The sequence below is a fragment of the Tachypleus tridentatus genome, chromosome 7, assembly GCF_004210375.1.
Source record: "Tachypleus tridentatus isolate NWPU-2018 chromosome 7, ASM421037v1, whole genome shotgun sequence".
Lineage (NCBI taxonomy): Eukaryota > Metazoa > Arthropoda > Merostomata > Xiphosura > Limulidae > Tachypleus > Tachypleus tridentatus.
Genome location: NC_134831.1, coordinates 72559156 through 72574813, shown reverse-complemented (window position 1 = coordinate 72574813; position 15658 = coordinate 72559156). Strand labels below are relative to the sequence as shown.

At 34.4% G+C, this 15658-nt stretch overlaps 1 protein-coding gene across 1 annotated transcript in view; it reads right to left on the bottom strand.

Annotated features, from left to right (window-relative positions):
- LOC143255961 (uncharacterized protein ZK1073.1-like) overlaps positions 1 to 15658 on the bottom strand; it is a 137523-nt gene that overhangs the window by 27224 nt on the left and 94641 nt on the right. Inside the window, exons 4-6 of the mRNA XM_076512449.1 lie at positions 13836 to 13953; positions 2656 to 2718; positions 2110 to 2170 (exon numbers count right to left, since the gene is read on the bottom strand). Of these exons, the coding sequence (XP_076368564.1) occupies positions 2110 to 2170; positions 2656 to 2718; positions 13836 to 13953 (242 nt within the window). The remainder of the gene's footprint in view (positions 1 to 2109; positions 2171 to 2655; positions 2719 to 13835; positions 13954 to 15658) is intronic.

Below are 15658 nucleotides of genomic sequence, written 5' to 3'. Positions count from 1 at the left end.
ATATGTTGTTGTTGTTTTGAATTAAGCACAAAGCTACACAATGGGCTATCTGTGCTCTGCCCACCACTGGTATCGAAAGTCATATTTTAGCGTTGTAAGTCCGCAGACATACCGCTGAGTCACTGGGAGGCGTAATAAAATATGAGTCATACAAAATTACCGCTAATATTGCAATGAATCCCAAAAATTAATGCTTGGTTTCATAGTAACATTACTCTACCTTACGCAATATATATGTAGTTTAAAATAAGTTTATAATATGAAGGTTAAAATCGACATAAATTATCCAAGATTACAAGTTGAAAAATAAACTACCAAAATATTTAATTAATTCTCAAATATATTCTAAAATACAATAAAACAGAGAAGAGGCGCCTGGCATGGCCAAGCGCGTTAAGGCGTGCGCTTCGTAATCTGAGGGTCGCGGGTTCGCGCCCGAGGATGCGCCAAACATGCTCGCCCTCCCAGCCGTGGGGGCGTTATAATGTGACGGTCAATCCCACTTTTCGTTGGTAAAAGAGTAGCCCAAGAGTTGGAGGTGGGTGGTGATGACTAGCTGCCTTCCCTCTAGTCTTACACTGCTAACTTAGGGACGGCTAGCACAGATAGCCCTCGAATAGCTTTGTGCGAAATTCCAAAACAAACAAACAAACAAACAGAGAAGAGAAGGAAAGTATGTTTTTGAACAGTCTCTTACTTTAGCCGGACATAGTAAGTAATTTGGTTTTAGTTTCGAATTATAAAGTTATAACCGCAGGTTCGTATTAAAAGGTATCGTCATGACATTAGATAGTGAATGTTGTTGTGCGGAGACAGAAAATTTGACATACGTTCCTTGTTCAGTGTGTTTTCTTACAGCAAAGCGACACAAGGGTTATCTGCACTACCTGTCCCTAATTTAGCAGTGTAAGACAGCTAGTCATCACCAGCCACCGCCAACTCTTGTGCTACTCTTTAACGCTCCCACGGCTGAAGGAATGAACTTACTTAGTGGGACGGGTATTCGAGCCCCTGACCCTCAGACTGTGAGTCAAGCGCTCTAACCACCTGGCCATACAGAGCAATTCTAATCTCTTTACATTTACTAACCCGAGGTGGGCCGAGTACAGATAACCAAATAATACCAAAAGACAAATAACCAAACAAATGCAACATGGCGTATTGAAAATCTGTAAACAATTAAAATGTAAACAAACAATAGAAAGACTAATGAGTACATTCAATGTATTATCTTCTTTCTTTCTTTCTATTTTTGAGAGTTTTATTTCGTTTTGAGTTTATGGATAATGTACAAGGAATTTTTGTTTCTCTGGATGAACTAAAGTATTTTAAGATAAATTTATAACATAATGAACATTAATAATATTTATTTAAAATACTCCTGAAATAAATCGAGTGAAGTTGTAAATACATCAATGTATTATGATGTTCGATTTTATATTTCATCCTCTGATTACTTTTTCGAGAATTTCCAGTCGCCGCTGCTTGTAAAGTTTGAATCGTTAATATTTCTAGTGTTATAATACTACTAGACTTACCAATTATCGTTCTTTCATTCAGTTTTGTAATTCGAGTTCTTTAAAATGATTGTGGTTAATTTATCGATAATTAAGCGTCTCCTTTCTATGGCACAGCGGCAAGTCTACAGACTAACAACTCTAGAACCCCAGGTTTGATAACCGTGGTGGGCAAAGCACAGATAGCTTCTCTTCGTGTAACTTTCTCCTTAACTACAAACAAACAAATAATTAATTGATTAATAGGGTGTCTATTCTATACCCACCAATGGTATCAAAATCCGGTTTATAGCGTCGTATGTCCGCAAATATTTCGCTTTGCCATTGGGTGATTAATAAGCAGTTTATTAGACGAGAAACCCATTTGAGGTAAACTGTATTCTAAATACGGCTGGTATGGGTATGAAAATACCTATACCAGCCTTGTTTAGAATACAGTTTATTAGAGGAAAATGTATCATTGTATTTATTGGGCAAAAAGGATTATATGAAATATGTATCTTTTTTTCATATTCACTCATGTTTCCTAATAACAAAACCAATAGAATGTATTCATTGTTTTCTTGCAGGGTTCTAGTAAAGAAAGACTTACCGCAAATCTCACCAGTATATTGGCACCAGCACCTTCACCGAGTCCGACAACAAACTTTATCCTAATTAATAAACATAAAATATAAACATTCAGATCGGATTTTAAACATATAAATAACTCTTGTACCACGTGGTGAATAATATTTTAGTATTTAATTAGATAACATTAATTACGTAAATAAATGATAATCCACCTTGTCCAGTTGGGTAGACCTTATATTATTGAGGGATCATGAAACTAAATCGTTATAAACTTGGATAAAAACTACTTTGAGTTTTAAACTATACACCTTTAACAGTAAGAATCGGTTAATTTAAACTTCCAAGTCGTAAATTTCATAGGTTTTTATTTATATGTAATAGAATTAAATCAGAGAAAATGACTTGAAATAAATGATATAACGAAAAAAAGTCATTCCTGAGACAACAAAAATGAACTACCTAATCAATAGGTATCATCTAGGTATATTAACTCATACTTTATTCTTAACACACGCATAGCAAACATTCTAGTACTGATATAATCCATCTTGTCTTTATTACTCACTTTAAGTGGTCTAGTACAGCTACTAAATCTTCACCCAACATCTGAATAGTCGGGAAATGGAAGCTGTCAAGGGTAAAATAAATTTATTTTTCTAAGCAGTACGACCAAACAAAGCTACAGAAGAACTATATCTATACATGTACATGTTATGTAGGACTGTGTGTTAGAAAAACAAGAACTTCTTGTGAGAGGTAGGTTATTGTTATATCATTTTTCATTGTAGTAAATATAAAAACCTCCTTGGTCTAATTGGTGCAAATTTGTTGTTGTTTTTTTAATTTTGCGCAAAGCTACACGAGGGCTATCTGCGCTAGCCGTCCCTAATTTAGCAGTGTAATACTAGACAGAAGGCAGCTAGTCATCACCACCCACCACCAACTTTTGGGCTGTTCTTTTACCAACGAATAGTGGGATTGATCGTCACATTATAATGCTCTTCAGGCTGAAAGGGTGAGCATGTTTGGTGTGACGGGGATTCGAACTCGCGGTCCTCAGATTAGGAGTCGAGTGCCTTAACCACCTGGCTTAGCTGGACCTACTTGGTGTAGGACTCAGATAAATGTTTCCTCCTGAAATTGTTAGGGCCAGAGTTAGAAAAGCCACAGTTGTGGTGTAGGTTTGTAAAAAAAAAAAACACCACAAGATAAGGGTTGCTTTGTCTCATAAATATTAATACATATTTCTTTTGTAAATATAAATATACATCACTACCGGTTTTCACGTATCGGAAGTGGTAAATCAAAAAATACATTTTTTTCTCCTCTGATATTCACGATTTTACGGTGAAAAGAAATCCATAAATATACATGTATCTTCCTACTCTCGAACCCAGAGGACAGACAAATAGCATTTGTCTGTCAGAAACGTTATGAATCGCGTTTATTTTGCAGGTTCTGTAAGGTTTGGCTAACCAAACTTTGTCGTATGTTATTTCAAAGTTTTCTTCTAGATTCACTCACATTAAAAACGTTTCAATACGATCTATGGTCATTCACTTGGCATATGAATTATACACATACTTAAAATATTTAAAGCGTTCCCACCGCTCGTGATGGGTACAGTACGGATGGGCAATTGTTTAGTTTCGCGCTTAACAACAAACAATGTTCAATACTGTTGCTCACATTTTCGTAAACAAAAGTTTAAACATAAATATTATGCGCAAGTAACGTCTTTTACTAAGTAACTATAAAGGTATATCGAACTAGCTTGATATTCTAAAACCTAAAAATAAGAATATATCCTCATCTATAATAAGGATGCGAGTTTTATAAACAGAATACATACTTTGAAGTTATAGAAAAGGATTTTTTTAAGGTAAAAAGAATTTCAGTGAGCAAAATCAAAAACAAATCATTTCTTAGTGAAACGTTAAGATTTATGCAATAGTGATGGTATCATAAGTATACCACACCTAGATCCTAAGATTTGAAGTAAATAAAATCCCTTAACAAACAAAAAATGGCGTATTAAGTATTATATAAATTTGTATCGAGTTTCTCTACTAAAATAACAAAAACAACACTAAAACAAAATTATTGACACCAAAGCACCATAAAAACTAATACCAAACTCCTCCTAAAACGTTTAACACTATATTATCCTAAAAAGTTATAACAAGCCCCCTAAAATAACTGGTTAATGCGACAGCGTATAAAAACTTATATATACTCCCCCCACTCACAAAAAGATTGGTTAGTCTGATTAATGTTACAGATCTATACCAGGTTTACCTAGTATATTACTTTAACAGTAATCAAAATAACCAATCTTTTTGTGAGTGCAGGAGAGGGGCGAACTAGTGTGTGAGTTCTACACACACACACATACTAAAAAACACAGTGGTTAATGGTAAACTATTATAAAATATTATGACAAGTCCACACACAAAAAGATTAATGCTATAGCATTGGAAGAAAAAACAACAACAAAAAAAACTATACTCAAATGTTCTATCTTTTTGTATATATTTTTAACTCCTCGGTTCCCTACAAATACAATCATGGAATATTTTTCTCTGAAATGGTAAGCTAAAAGTCATAATCATTCGAAGTTTTTTAGGGACAAAGTTGTTTAGTGTGAAGTTACCTTGGTTAATGTTGAAATTAGGTCTTTCACTATGTACCTTTCGATGGTACTTCTTTCTATGTAGTTATCCAATAAATTTAGATTTATTATTGACTTCTAATCGATTTGATGGCCAGAATCTCTCATATAAAAGTGGATGGTGTTTTTAGTATTTATCTTTGTGTTTACTTTCTTTCGTCATTAATACAAACATCTTGTTGTTGTTTTTTTCATCTTTAGATTTAGTTAAATTTTGTAGTTCGAACACTTGTATATGGTTCTAAACTTATTCCTCCTTTATATTTTCTCCATTGGCTCAATATTTGTTTTCTAGCCAATAAATATAAAGTGGTTTATTATCATCGTTGGTTGGACTTCCTTTGTCTTCACGGAAGAGGGTTTTTCTTCCTCTAAGATAGCAATTCATAATTAAATATCTTGGAAAATGGGATGTTAGTATAAAATATCATTTAATTTATTGTTCAAGAGGTGACTACGTTCTATAGACTCTTAAGAAAAAAAGTGAAAAAAGCTTAATTGTTTATGGTCGCATCAAAAGAAATGGACATAAAGAATTTAAGCATTATTGGTATACAAAATGAAAGTTTTTGTGTTTTTGCTGGTTATGAAAACATCTAAGAATGAAGTCCTTTCTCATTCATCTTTAAATTTGATCGCTAGGGGAATGAAAGCGATTAAAGTTTTGAAAAACAATGTTTCAAATAACTTATTTAGTTGGTTTAGCAGCATATAAGATTGATCCCTCAGAGAAAAAGTAAAGAAAAAATAACTTTATGTGTGTGTTTCTTATAGCAAAGCCATATTGGACTGTCTGTTGAACCCACCAAGGGGAATCGTGCCCCTGACTTTATCGTTTTAGGTCCGAAGCTGTAATCGGAAGTAACAGAAGTTACTACGCGATATCCTTCTTTCAAAGAATTTTGTCCCACGGTGGGACGGCGATAAATTTACGGAATTTACAATGCTAAAATCTGGGGTTCGAATCTCCGCGGGGAACACAGCTGATGGTTCAGAGTGGCTTTGTTTTAAAAGAAAGAAATTAACAAAACTTCGTAGAACTTTAGTCGACATGTATAATACATAATCTGTAGCCTGAAGACAAGGCCAAGGGTTTGAACTATTGATAAATAGCATTTAATTATAAAAGACGAATTCTTCACTACTATACATTACCGTCATCACATATGCTGTTTCGTGTGTTAAATTTCTTCAGATAATCTATAGACCGTCACAGGCATAAGGAATATTTAACGAGCTTTTATCTACCCTACAGTTGAAAGTAAATCATATTTCCTGATTTCAATTTATCTGTCTGTATATATGTATGTATGTATATATATTTGTGTGCATGTGTTAGTTTACAAGTTTAGTTTTACTATGCGTTCTTTTAAAGCAGAGTTATTGCTAAAACTACCAGCAGAACTCATTTCAACTCATATCGCTGAAAGTTTAGTATTTAATGACTTTATCATAAAACATTCATTAATTTAAACGAAACAATGTATTTGGAATTATTACTATATTTAAGTGTCACTATCCTCTTGTAACGACTGTCTTCCATCGCGTAGAACAGTTTTAATTTGTTTACAATACGTTTTATATGCACAATTTTAATTACAAAACTAATTTAGATTGCTTAGTTTCAATAACAGTTGTCGTTTCATTTATTAGGTGTTCTATTCATAATGTTCCCCTCTGGTACAGCGGCAAATCTACTGATTTACAACGCTAATATCAGGGGTTCGATTCCCCTCAGATAGCCCGATGTAGCTTTGCTATAAGGAAAACACAAACTCTCTATTCATAATAATCGAAAGATTCAGTAATCTTGTTTCTGTTGCGGGTTGCAACGTAAAAAAGTACTTATGTGATGTTGAAAATGTTATTATCTGGTGAAAGTAATGAAGGATTTGCTGGTATCAATCATCCTGGGATTGCAGGTTCGAATCCCTGTCACACCAAACATACTCGTTTTAGCCGTGTGGACGTTATAAGGTCACGGTTAATCCCACTATTCGTTCATAAAAGAGTAGCCCAAGAGATGGCTGTGGTTGTTAATGTCTTTAGATGCCTTCGCTCTAGTTTTACACTACTAAATTAGGGACGGCTGGCACAAACACTCGTGTAGTTTTGGGCGAAATTGAAAAACAAAACAATTCTCCTTGCTTGGAGTGTTATTAAAAATTAAATTATAAATTTATCTTTGTAATATGTTTCTTTCGTCTTCTTTTTTACATTCTTAAGTAAAACACTTTTCACACTAACCTTTCCAGTATATTTCTATATGCTTTTGTTTTTGAATTTCACACAAAGCTACTTGAGGGCTATCTGCGATAGTTGCCCCTAATTTATTAGTGTAAAGCTAAAGTGAAAGCAGCTAGTCATTACCACCCACCGCCAACTCTTAGGCTACTCTTTTGCAAACGAACAGTGGTATTGACCGTCATATATAACACCCCCACGGCTGAAAGGGCGAGCATGTTTAGTGTGATTTTTATAGGTTTTGTTGTTGTTGTTCTCTGGTTTTATTTAACGATTAGGCTGTAGTTTGAATTATAAATTACTTTATTTGTTTCTTGTCTAGAGTTACTGTCTAATATTTATATATTTAACTGTCTGAACTCCTTACTAATATGAGCCCAATGTGGCTTTGCTGTAAGAAAACACAGAAACACACAAACACTCTGGTTTGTTTTTTTAACCACTTCAGATCCTGCATGGCAAGTACTTTAATACTTTGGAAACCAGACATTCTGTATTCCCATGGAACAGGAAAATTTCATATTGTATTTATTTATTGTATACTTTATCGAAAAAAAGAGTCCGTATAAATTATTGGATTCAGTGTTTGAAAAAAAAACAACTTTATCAAACATTATAATCTATGAAATGGAAATAGTTGGCACACTAAGTATGTTTCTGTCAACCATTGTTAACAAAGACACAGGATGTTATAGTTGGCACACTAAGTATGTTTCTGTCAACCATTGTTAACAAAGACACAGGATGTTATAGTTGGCACACTAAGTATATTTCTGTCAACCATTGTTAACAAAGACACAGGATGTTATAGTTGGCACACTAAGTATGTTTCTGTCAACCATTGTTAACAAAGACACAGGATGTTATAGTTGGCACACTAAGTATGTTTCTGTCAACCATTGTTAACAAAGACACAGGATGTTATAGTTGGCACACTAAGTGTGTTTCTGTCAACCATTGTTAACAAAGACACAGGATGTTATAGTTGGCACACTAAGTGTGTTTCTGTCAACCATTGTTAACAAAGACACAGGATGTTATAGTTGGCACACTAAGTGTGTTTCTGTCAACCATTGTTAACAAAGACACAGGATGTTATAGTTGGCACACTAAGTGTGTTTCTGTCAACCATTGTTAACAAAGACACAGGATGTTATAGTTGGCCAACCATTGTTAACAAAGACACAGGATATTATAGTTGGCTCACTATGTTTCTGTCAACCATTGTTAACAAAGACACAGGATGTTATAGTTGGCACACTAAGTATGTTTCTGTCAACCATTGTTAACAAAGACACAGGATGTTATAGTTGGCACACTATGTTTCTGTCAACCATTGTTAACAAAGACACAGGATGTTATAGTTGGCACACTAAGTATGTTTCTGTCAACCATTGTTAACAAAGACACAGGATGTTATAGTTGGCACACTAAGTATGTTTCTGTCAACCATTGTTAACAAAGACACAAGATGTTATAGTTGGCACACTAAGTATGTTTCTGTCAACCATTGTTAACAAAGACACAGGATGTTATAGTTGGCACACTAAGTATGTTTCTGTCAACCATTGTTAACAAAGACACAGGATGTTATAGTTGGCACACTAAGTATGTTTCTGTCAACCATTGTTAACAAAGACACAGGATGTTATAGTTGGCACACTAAGTATGTTTCTGTCAACCATTGTTAACAAAGACACAGGATGTTATAGTTGGCACACTAAGTATGTTTCTGTCAACCATTGTTAACAAAGACACAGGATGTTATAGTTGGCACAATAAGTATGTTTCTGTCAACCATTGTTAACAAAGACACAGGATGTTATAGTTGGCACACTAAGTATGTTTCTGTCAACCATTGTTAACAAAGACACAGGATGTTATAGTTGGCACACTAAGTATGTTTCTGTCAACCATTGTTAACAAAGACACAGGATGTTATAGTTGGCACACTAAGTATGTTTCCGTCAACCATTGTTAACAAAGACACAGGATGTTATAGTTGGCACACTAAGTATGTTTCTGTCAACCATTGTTAACAAAGACACAGGATGTTATAGTTGGCACACTAAGTATGTTTCTGTCAACCATTGTTAACAAAGACACAGGATGTTATAGTTGGCACACTAAGTATGTTTCTGTCAGCCATTGTTAACAAAGACACAGGATGTTATAGTTGGCACACTAAGTATGTTTCTGTCAACCATTGTTAACAAAGACACAGGATGTTATAGTTGGCACACTAAGTATGTTTCTGTCAACCATTGTTAACAAAGACACAGGATGTTATAGTTGGCACACTATGTTTCTGTCAACCATTGTTAACAAAGACACAGGATGTTATAGTTGGCACACTAAGTATGTTTCTGTCAACCATTGTTAACAAAGACACAGGATGTTATAGTTGGCACACTAAGTATGTTTCTGTCAGCCATTGTTAACAAAGACACAGGTTGTTATAGTTGGCACACTAAGTATGTTTCTGTCAACCATTGTTAACAAAGACACAGGATGTAATAGTTGGCACACTAAGTATGTTTCTGTCAACCATTGTTAACAAAGACACAGGATGTTATAGTTGGCACACTATGATTCTGTCAACCATTGTTAACAAAGACACAGGATGTTATAGTTGGCACACTAAGTATGTTTCTGTCAACCATTGTTAACAAAGACACAGGATGTTATAGTTGGCACACTAAGTATGTTTCTGTCAACCATTGTTAACAAGACACAGGATGTTATAGTTGGCACACTAAGTATGTTTCTGTCAACCATTGTTAACAAAGACATAGGATGTTATAGTTGGCACACTAAATATGTTTCTGTCAACCATTGTTAACAAAGACACAGGATGTTATAGTTGGCACACTATGTTTCTGTCAACCATTGTTAACAAAGACACAGGATGTTATAGTTGGCACACTAAGTATGTTTCTGTCAACCATTGTTAACAAAGACACAGGATGTTATAGTTGGCACACTAAGTATGTTTCTGTCAACCATTGTTAACAAAGACACAGGATGTTATAGGTGGCACACTAAGTATGTTTCTGTCAACCACTGTTAACAAAGACACAGGATGTAATAGTTGGGACACTAAGTATGTTTCTGTCAACCATTGTTAACAAAGACACAGGATGTTATAGTTGGCACACTAAGTATGATTCTGTCAACCATTGTTAACAAAGACACAGGATGTAATAGTTGGGACACTAAGTATGTTTCTGTCAACCATTGTTAACAAAGACACAGGATGTTATAGTTGGCACACTAAGTATGTTTCTGTCAACCATTGTTAACAAAGACACAGGATGTTATAGTTGGCACACTAAGTATGTTTCCGTCAACCATTGTTAACAAAGACACAGGATGTTATAGTTGGCACACTAAGTATGTTTCTGTCAACCATTGTTAACAAAGACACAGGATGTTATAGTTGGCACACTAAGTATGTTTCCGTCAACCATTGTTAACAAAGACACAGGATGTTATAGTTGGCACACTAAGTATGTTTCTGTCAACCATTGTTAACAAAGACACAGGATGTTATAGTTGGCACACTAAGTATGTTTCTGTCAACCATTGTTAACAAAGACACAGGATGTTATAGTTGGCACACTAAGTATGTTTCTGTCAGCCATTGTTAACAAAGACACAGGATGTTATAGTTGGCACACTAAGTATGTTTCTGTCAACCATTGTTAACAAAGACACAGGATGTTATAGTTGGCACACTAAGTATGTTTCTGTCAACCATTGTTAACAAAGACACAGGATGTTATAGTTGGCACACTATGATTCTGTCAACCATTGTTAACAAAGACACAGGATGTTATAGTTGGCACACTAAGTATGTTTCTGTCAACCATTGTTAACAAAGACACAGGATGTTATAGTTGGCACACTAAGTATGTTTCTGTCAACCATTGTTAAAAAAGACACAGGATGTTATAGTTGGCACACTATGTTTCTGTCAACCATTGTTAACAAAGACACAGGATGTAATAGTTGGCACACTAAGTATGTTTCTGTCAACCATTGTTAACAAAGACACAGGATGTTATAGTTGGCACACTAAGTATGTTTCTGTCAACCATTGTTAACAAGACACAGGATGTTATAGTTGGCACACTAAGTATGTTTCTGTGAACCATTGTTAACAAAGACACAGGATGTTATAGTTGGCACACTAAGTATGTTTCTGTCAACCATTGTTAACAAAGACATAGGATGTTATAGTTGGCACACTAAGTATGTTTCTGTCAACCATTGTTAACAAAGACACAGGATGTTATAGTTGGCACACTATGTTTCTGTCAACCATTGTTAACAAAGACACAGGATGTTATAGTTGGCACACTAAGTATGTTTCTGTCAACCATTGTTAACAAAGACACAGGATGTTATAGTTGGCACACTAAGTATGTTTCTGTCAACCATTGTTAACAAAGACACAGGATGTTATAGTTGGCACACTAAGTATGTTTCTGTCAACCATTGTTAACAAAGACACAGGATGTAATAGTTGGGACACTAAGTATGTTTCTGTCAACCATTGTTAACAAAGACACAGGATGTTATAGTTGGCACACTAAGTATGATTCTGTCAACCATTGTTAACAAAGACACAGGATGTTATAGTTGGCACACTAAGTATGTTTCTGTCAACCATTGTTAACAATAACACAGGATGTTATAGTTGGCACACTAAGTATGTTTCTGTCAACCATTGTTAACAAAGACACAGGATGTTATAGTTGGCACACTAAGTATGTTTCTGTCAACCATTGTTAACAAAGACACAGGATGTTATAGTTGGCACACTATGTTTCTGTCAACCATTGTTAACAAAGACACAGGATGTAATAGTTGGCACACTAAGTATGTTTCTGTCAACCATTGTTAACAAAGACACAGGATGTTATAGTTGGCACACTAAGTATGTTTCTGTCAACCATTGTTAACAATAACACAGGATGTTATAGTTGGCACACAAAGTATGTTTCTGTCAACCATTGTTAACAAAGACACAGGATGTTATAGTTGGCACACTATGTTTCTGTCAACCATTGTTAACAAAGACACAGGATGTTATAGTTGGCACACTAAGTATGTTTCTGTCAACCATTGTTAACAAAGACACAGGATGTTATAGTTGGCACACTAAGTATGTTTCTGTCAACCATTGTTAACAAAGACACAGGATGTTATAGTTGGCACACTAAGTATGTTTCTGTCAACCATTGTTAACAAAGACACAGGATGTTATAGTTGGCACACTAAGTATGTTTCTGTCAACCATTGTTAACAAAGACACAGGATGTTATAGTTGGCACACTAAGTATGTTTCTGTCAACCATTGTTAACAAAGACACAGGATGTTATAGTTGGCACACTAAGTATGTTTCTGTCAACCATTGTTAACAAAGACACAGGATGTAATAGTTGGCAGTATGTTTTTGTCAACCATTGTTAACAAAGACACAGGATGTTAAGTTGGCACACTGTTTCTGTCAACCATTGTTAACAAAGACACAGGATGTTATAGTTGGCACACTAAGTATGTTTCTGTCAACCATTGTTAACAAAGACACAGGATGTTATAGTTGGCACACTAAGTATGTTTCTGTCAACCATTGTTAACAAAGACACAGGATGTTATAGTTGGCACACTAAGTATGTTTCTGTCAACCATTGTTAACAAAGACACAGGATGTTATAGTTGGCACACTAAGTATGTTTCTGTCAACCATTGTTAACAAAGACACAGGATGTTCAAGTTTCTCTTTTCCTCAAGATCCTTAATATAATACTACTATTCTCAAATATTTAACATCATGACCATTTATAAAAAACCAGTCTTGGTTTGTTCGCAAATTATTCAAAGTTACTTCAGCGTAAAATCCGAAACTGTGACGATAATTCTTAACTTATTTTCATTCTAAGCCTTACTTCTCAGTTCTAATGTTGTTATCCTCTTACGGTTATCGCAGTCCTTTCGTGAAAGTATGTGAAGCGCAACGTTCTATCATCTTCAACCAATTTCTAATAAAATAAAACTTTCTTTTTCGGAACTTGACGTTGGTAAATTAAGTTTTGTCCGAGTTGCAGAAAATCTTTACATATATATATCAGATTTATCTAAGAATATGGATATAAATGTTAGAATTATTCTGAATTTTGTGTCGTAAACTTGAAAGTTCTCTTTCCGAAGTATATTTTTGCGACTTGAAACAACTATGTTGAGGTAACAAGGTAAGACTTGTTTCATAACTCAGTGACGAATGTCCATGTTGCTAATAATACTGAAAAGGGTGTAAATAAGCGAACAGAATAATCTACACATGAAAGGTTTACAGTGAAGATATGTCCTGTTGTATGAACTATTATAATAAACCGTCACGAAACAAAACAAATACAACTAGCGAAATCCTTTATAATATCACCCGGCATGGCCATGTGGTTAGGGCATTCGACTCGTAATCTGATGGTCGCGGGTTCGAATCCCCGTTACACCAAACATGCTCACGCTTTCAGCCGTGAAAGTGTTATAATGTGACGGTCAATCCCACTAGTTGTTGGTGAAAGGGTAGCCCAAGAGGTGGCGGTGGGTGGTGATGACTAGCTGCCTTCCCTCTAATCTTACACTGTTAAATTAGGAACGACTATCGTAGATAGCCCTCGTGTAGCTTTGCACGAAATTCAAAACAAACAAGTATATATAGACATGAGAAAAATTAATATAATTTCATAATATATACATATTTGATAACAAAATATTTAAAAAGTCCCTTGTTACAACAATTGGTTCTTAATTAATTTCTTACTCGGCAGGCAAATCAGGAGCATTGTCCTCTTGTCCTGGAACGTCAACGTGGATGAAGATGGACCGTTGTTTAATTTCTGTCATACACGCATGCTCCACAAAGGTATGAAAAGAGGAATCTTAAAATAACGAAAAAATAAATATATTAGGATACAGTGAAGTTATCTGGAAATTACAGGACTAATTCAAACTAAAAACAGACTAGATTGTCTTAAAAAAAAGTGGGTTCTTTATGTATAAACAGCTGTTTAAGCCTTTTTCTAGTTGTTGTTGTTTTTTAAGAAAGCGAATGGTTGTTTATTTTCTGCCGCTTTGGAACTCGCGAGTCTTATTGGAAACGAATATTCTATCGGTTAGAGTTAGTTCTTTAGGTAAGTATACTCTACCTGTGATACAATAGACTCAGAATGTGAAATGACAGAATTCAGCTTTGCCTAACTCTGCCGCCAGAAGGCATCAAATTAACCCTGTGATTAAGTTAGCAAAGTGCACTTAGCCTTAAGATATAGATTACGTATTACAGTTGCATCTTTTCTACTGTGTATCCGAGTAATCAAATAAAGACGGAATACATATATAAGATGTAAAATATTCTTTAATCAAAGGTAGTGTTAGAGCCTGTAAAGCTTCTTTTATAAATAATTAAATTTAACGAAACTAATCCGCAGAAGGGAAGGCAGGTACGAGCACTTCTCTTGACAGTTTCAGCCATCCTTTAAAAATGACAACGGTTTCGATAAATTTGAGACACATTCATAGAAGTAATTTTTTTATGAACGTGACGTACAGCATAGAGGAAATTCCATTGCATAACTAAGTTGTTTTACGTTGTTATCAAACTTATTAAACTATAACAAGAATGTATAAAAGTACTATGTTTATCTTGAATTATGGATTCTTGAATCTTTAGAAGGCTATGAACAAGCTTCAAACATCGTTTAGTCTTAAAAGTATAAAACTAAGCCGTCAATGTTATGAACTGGTTGAACTGTAATTTACACATAATGAGTCAATATTTACTCCTATATTAGTGCTTAACTGAATTATAAACGTTAACTACCAATGGTTTAACTTTGTTTTATACACTGTGAACCAATGTTTTCACTTATAGAAGAGCCGAACTACGCACCAATAGTTTTAAAAACAGTGTCTGAAGTGGAGTATTTCTGCCTTGGGAATGCTAATTGCTAAACAAAACAAGCCAACAATACTGAAAATAAGTTACTAATAAATGCATATAAATTTATGCAGTTAAAATATTGTTTTAGACAACTTGTTGTATTAAAGTTGGTCCATAAAATTTGAAAGAATTCAAGGAAACCTTTCATATCCTTGTTTGATCCAACTCTTTTTGCCGACTTGTTTTACAAGTCAATGATACTCAATGACGAAAAGGTAACTGAATTGAAATGTAGAATACCACAGCAACGTACTTATCAAATGTGTCGTTACTTCTGTTTTTCATCAAACATTGGTCATTCAATACATAAGAAAAATTTATATAATGTGCAATTATAACGATATATGCATATCTCACAATAAAACCTTCAAAAATTCCCTAATTAGAACAATTCAAGTGTATAAGAAAGTTTCACAATATTAAAAACGAAACGAGATGAATAACTTAAGTTTGAAAACTTATTTACAAGTTTATAGTAGTTTATTTTTTACATAATCTGTAGCAATATATTTAATGCTATAAATATTCTTATGTTCATGAAAAACGTTACTAGTGTGTGAATTTGATTATTCTTAGAATTAGACTGTTCGGATATTTGTGTTTAATTACATCTGTGCACGCACTTTTTACTAAGTTTGATAACA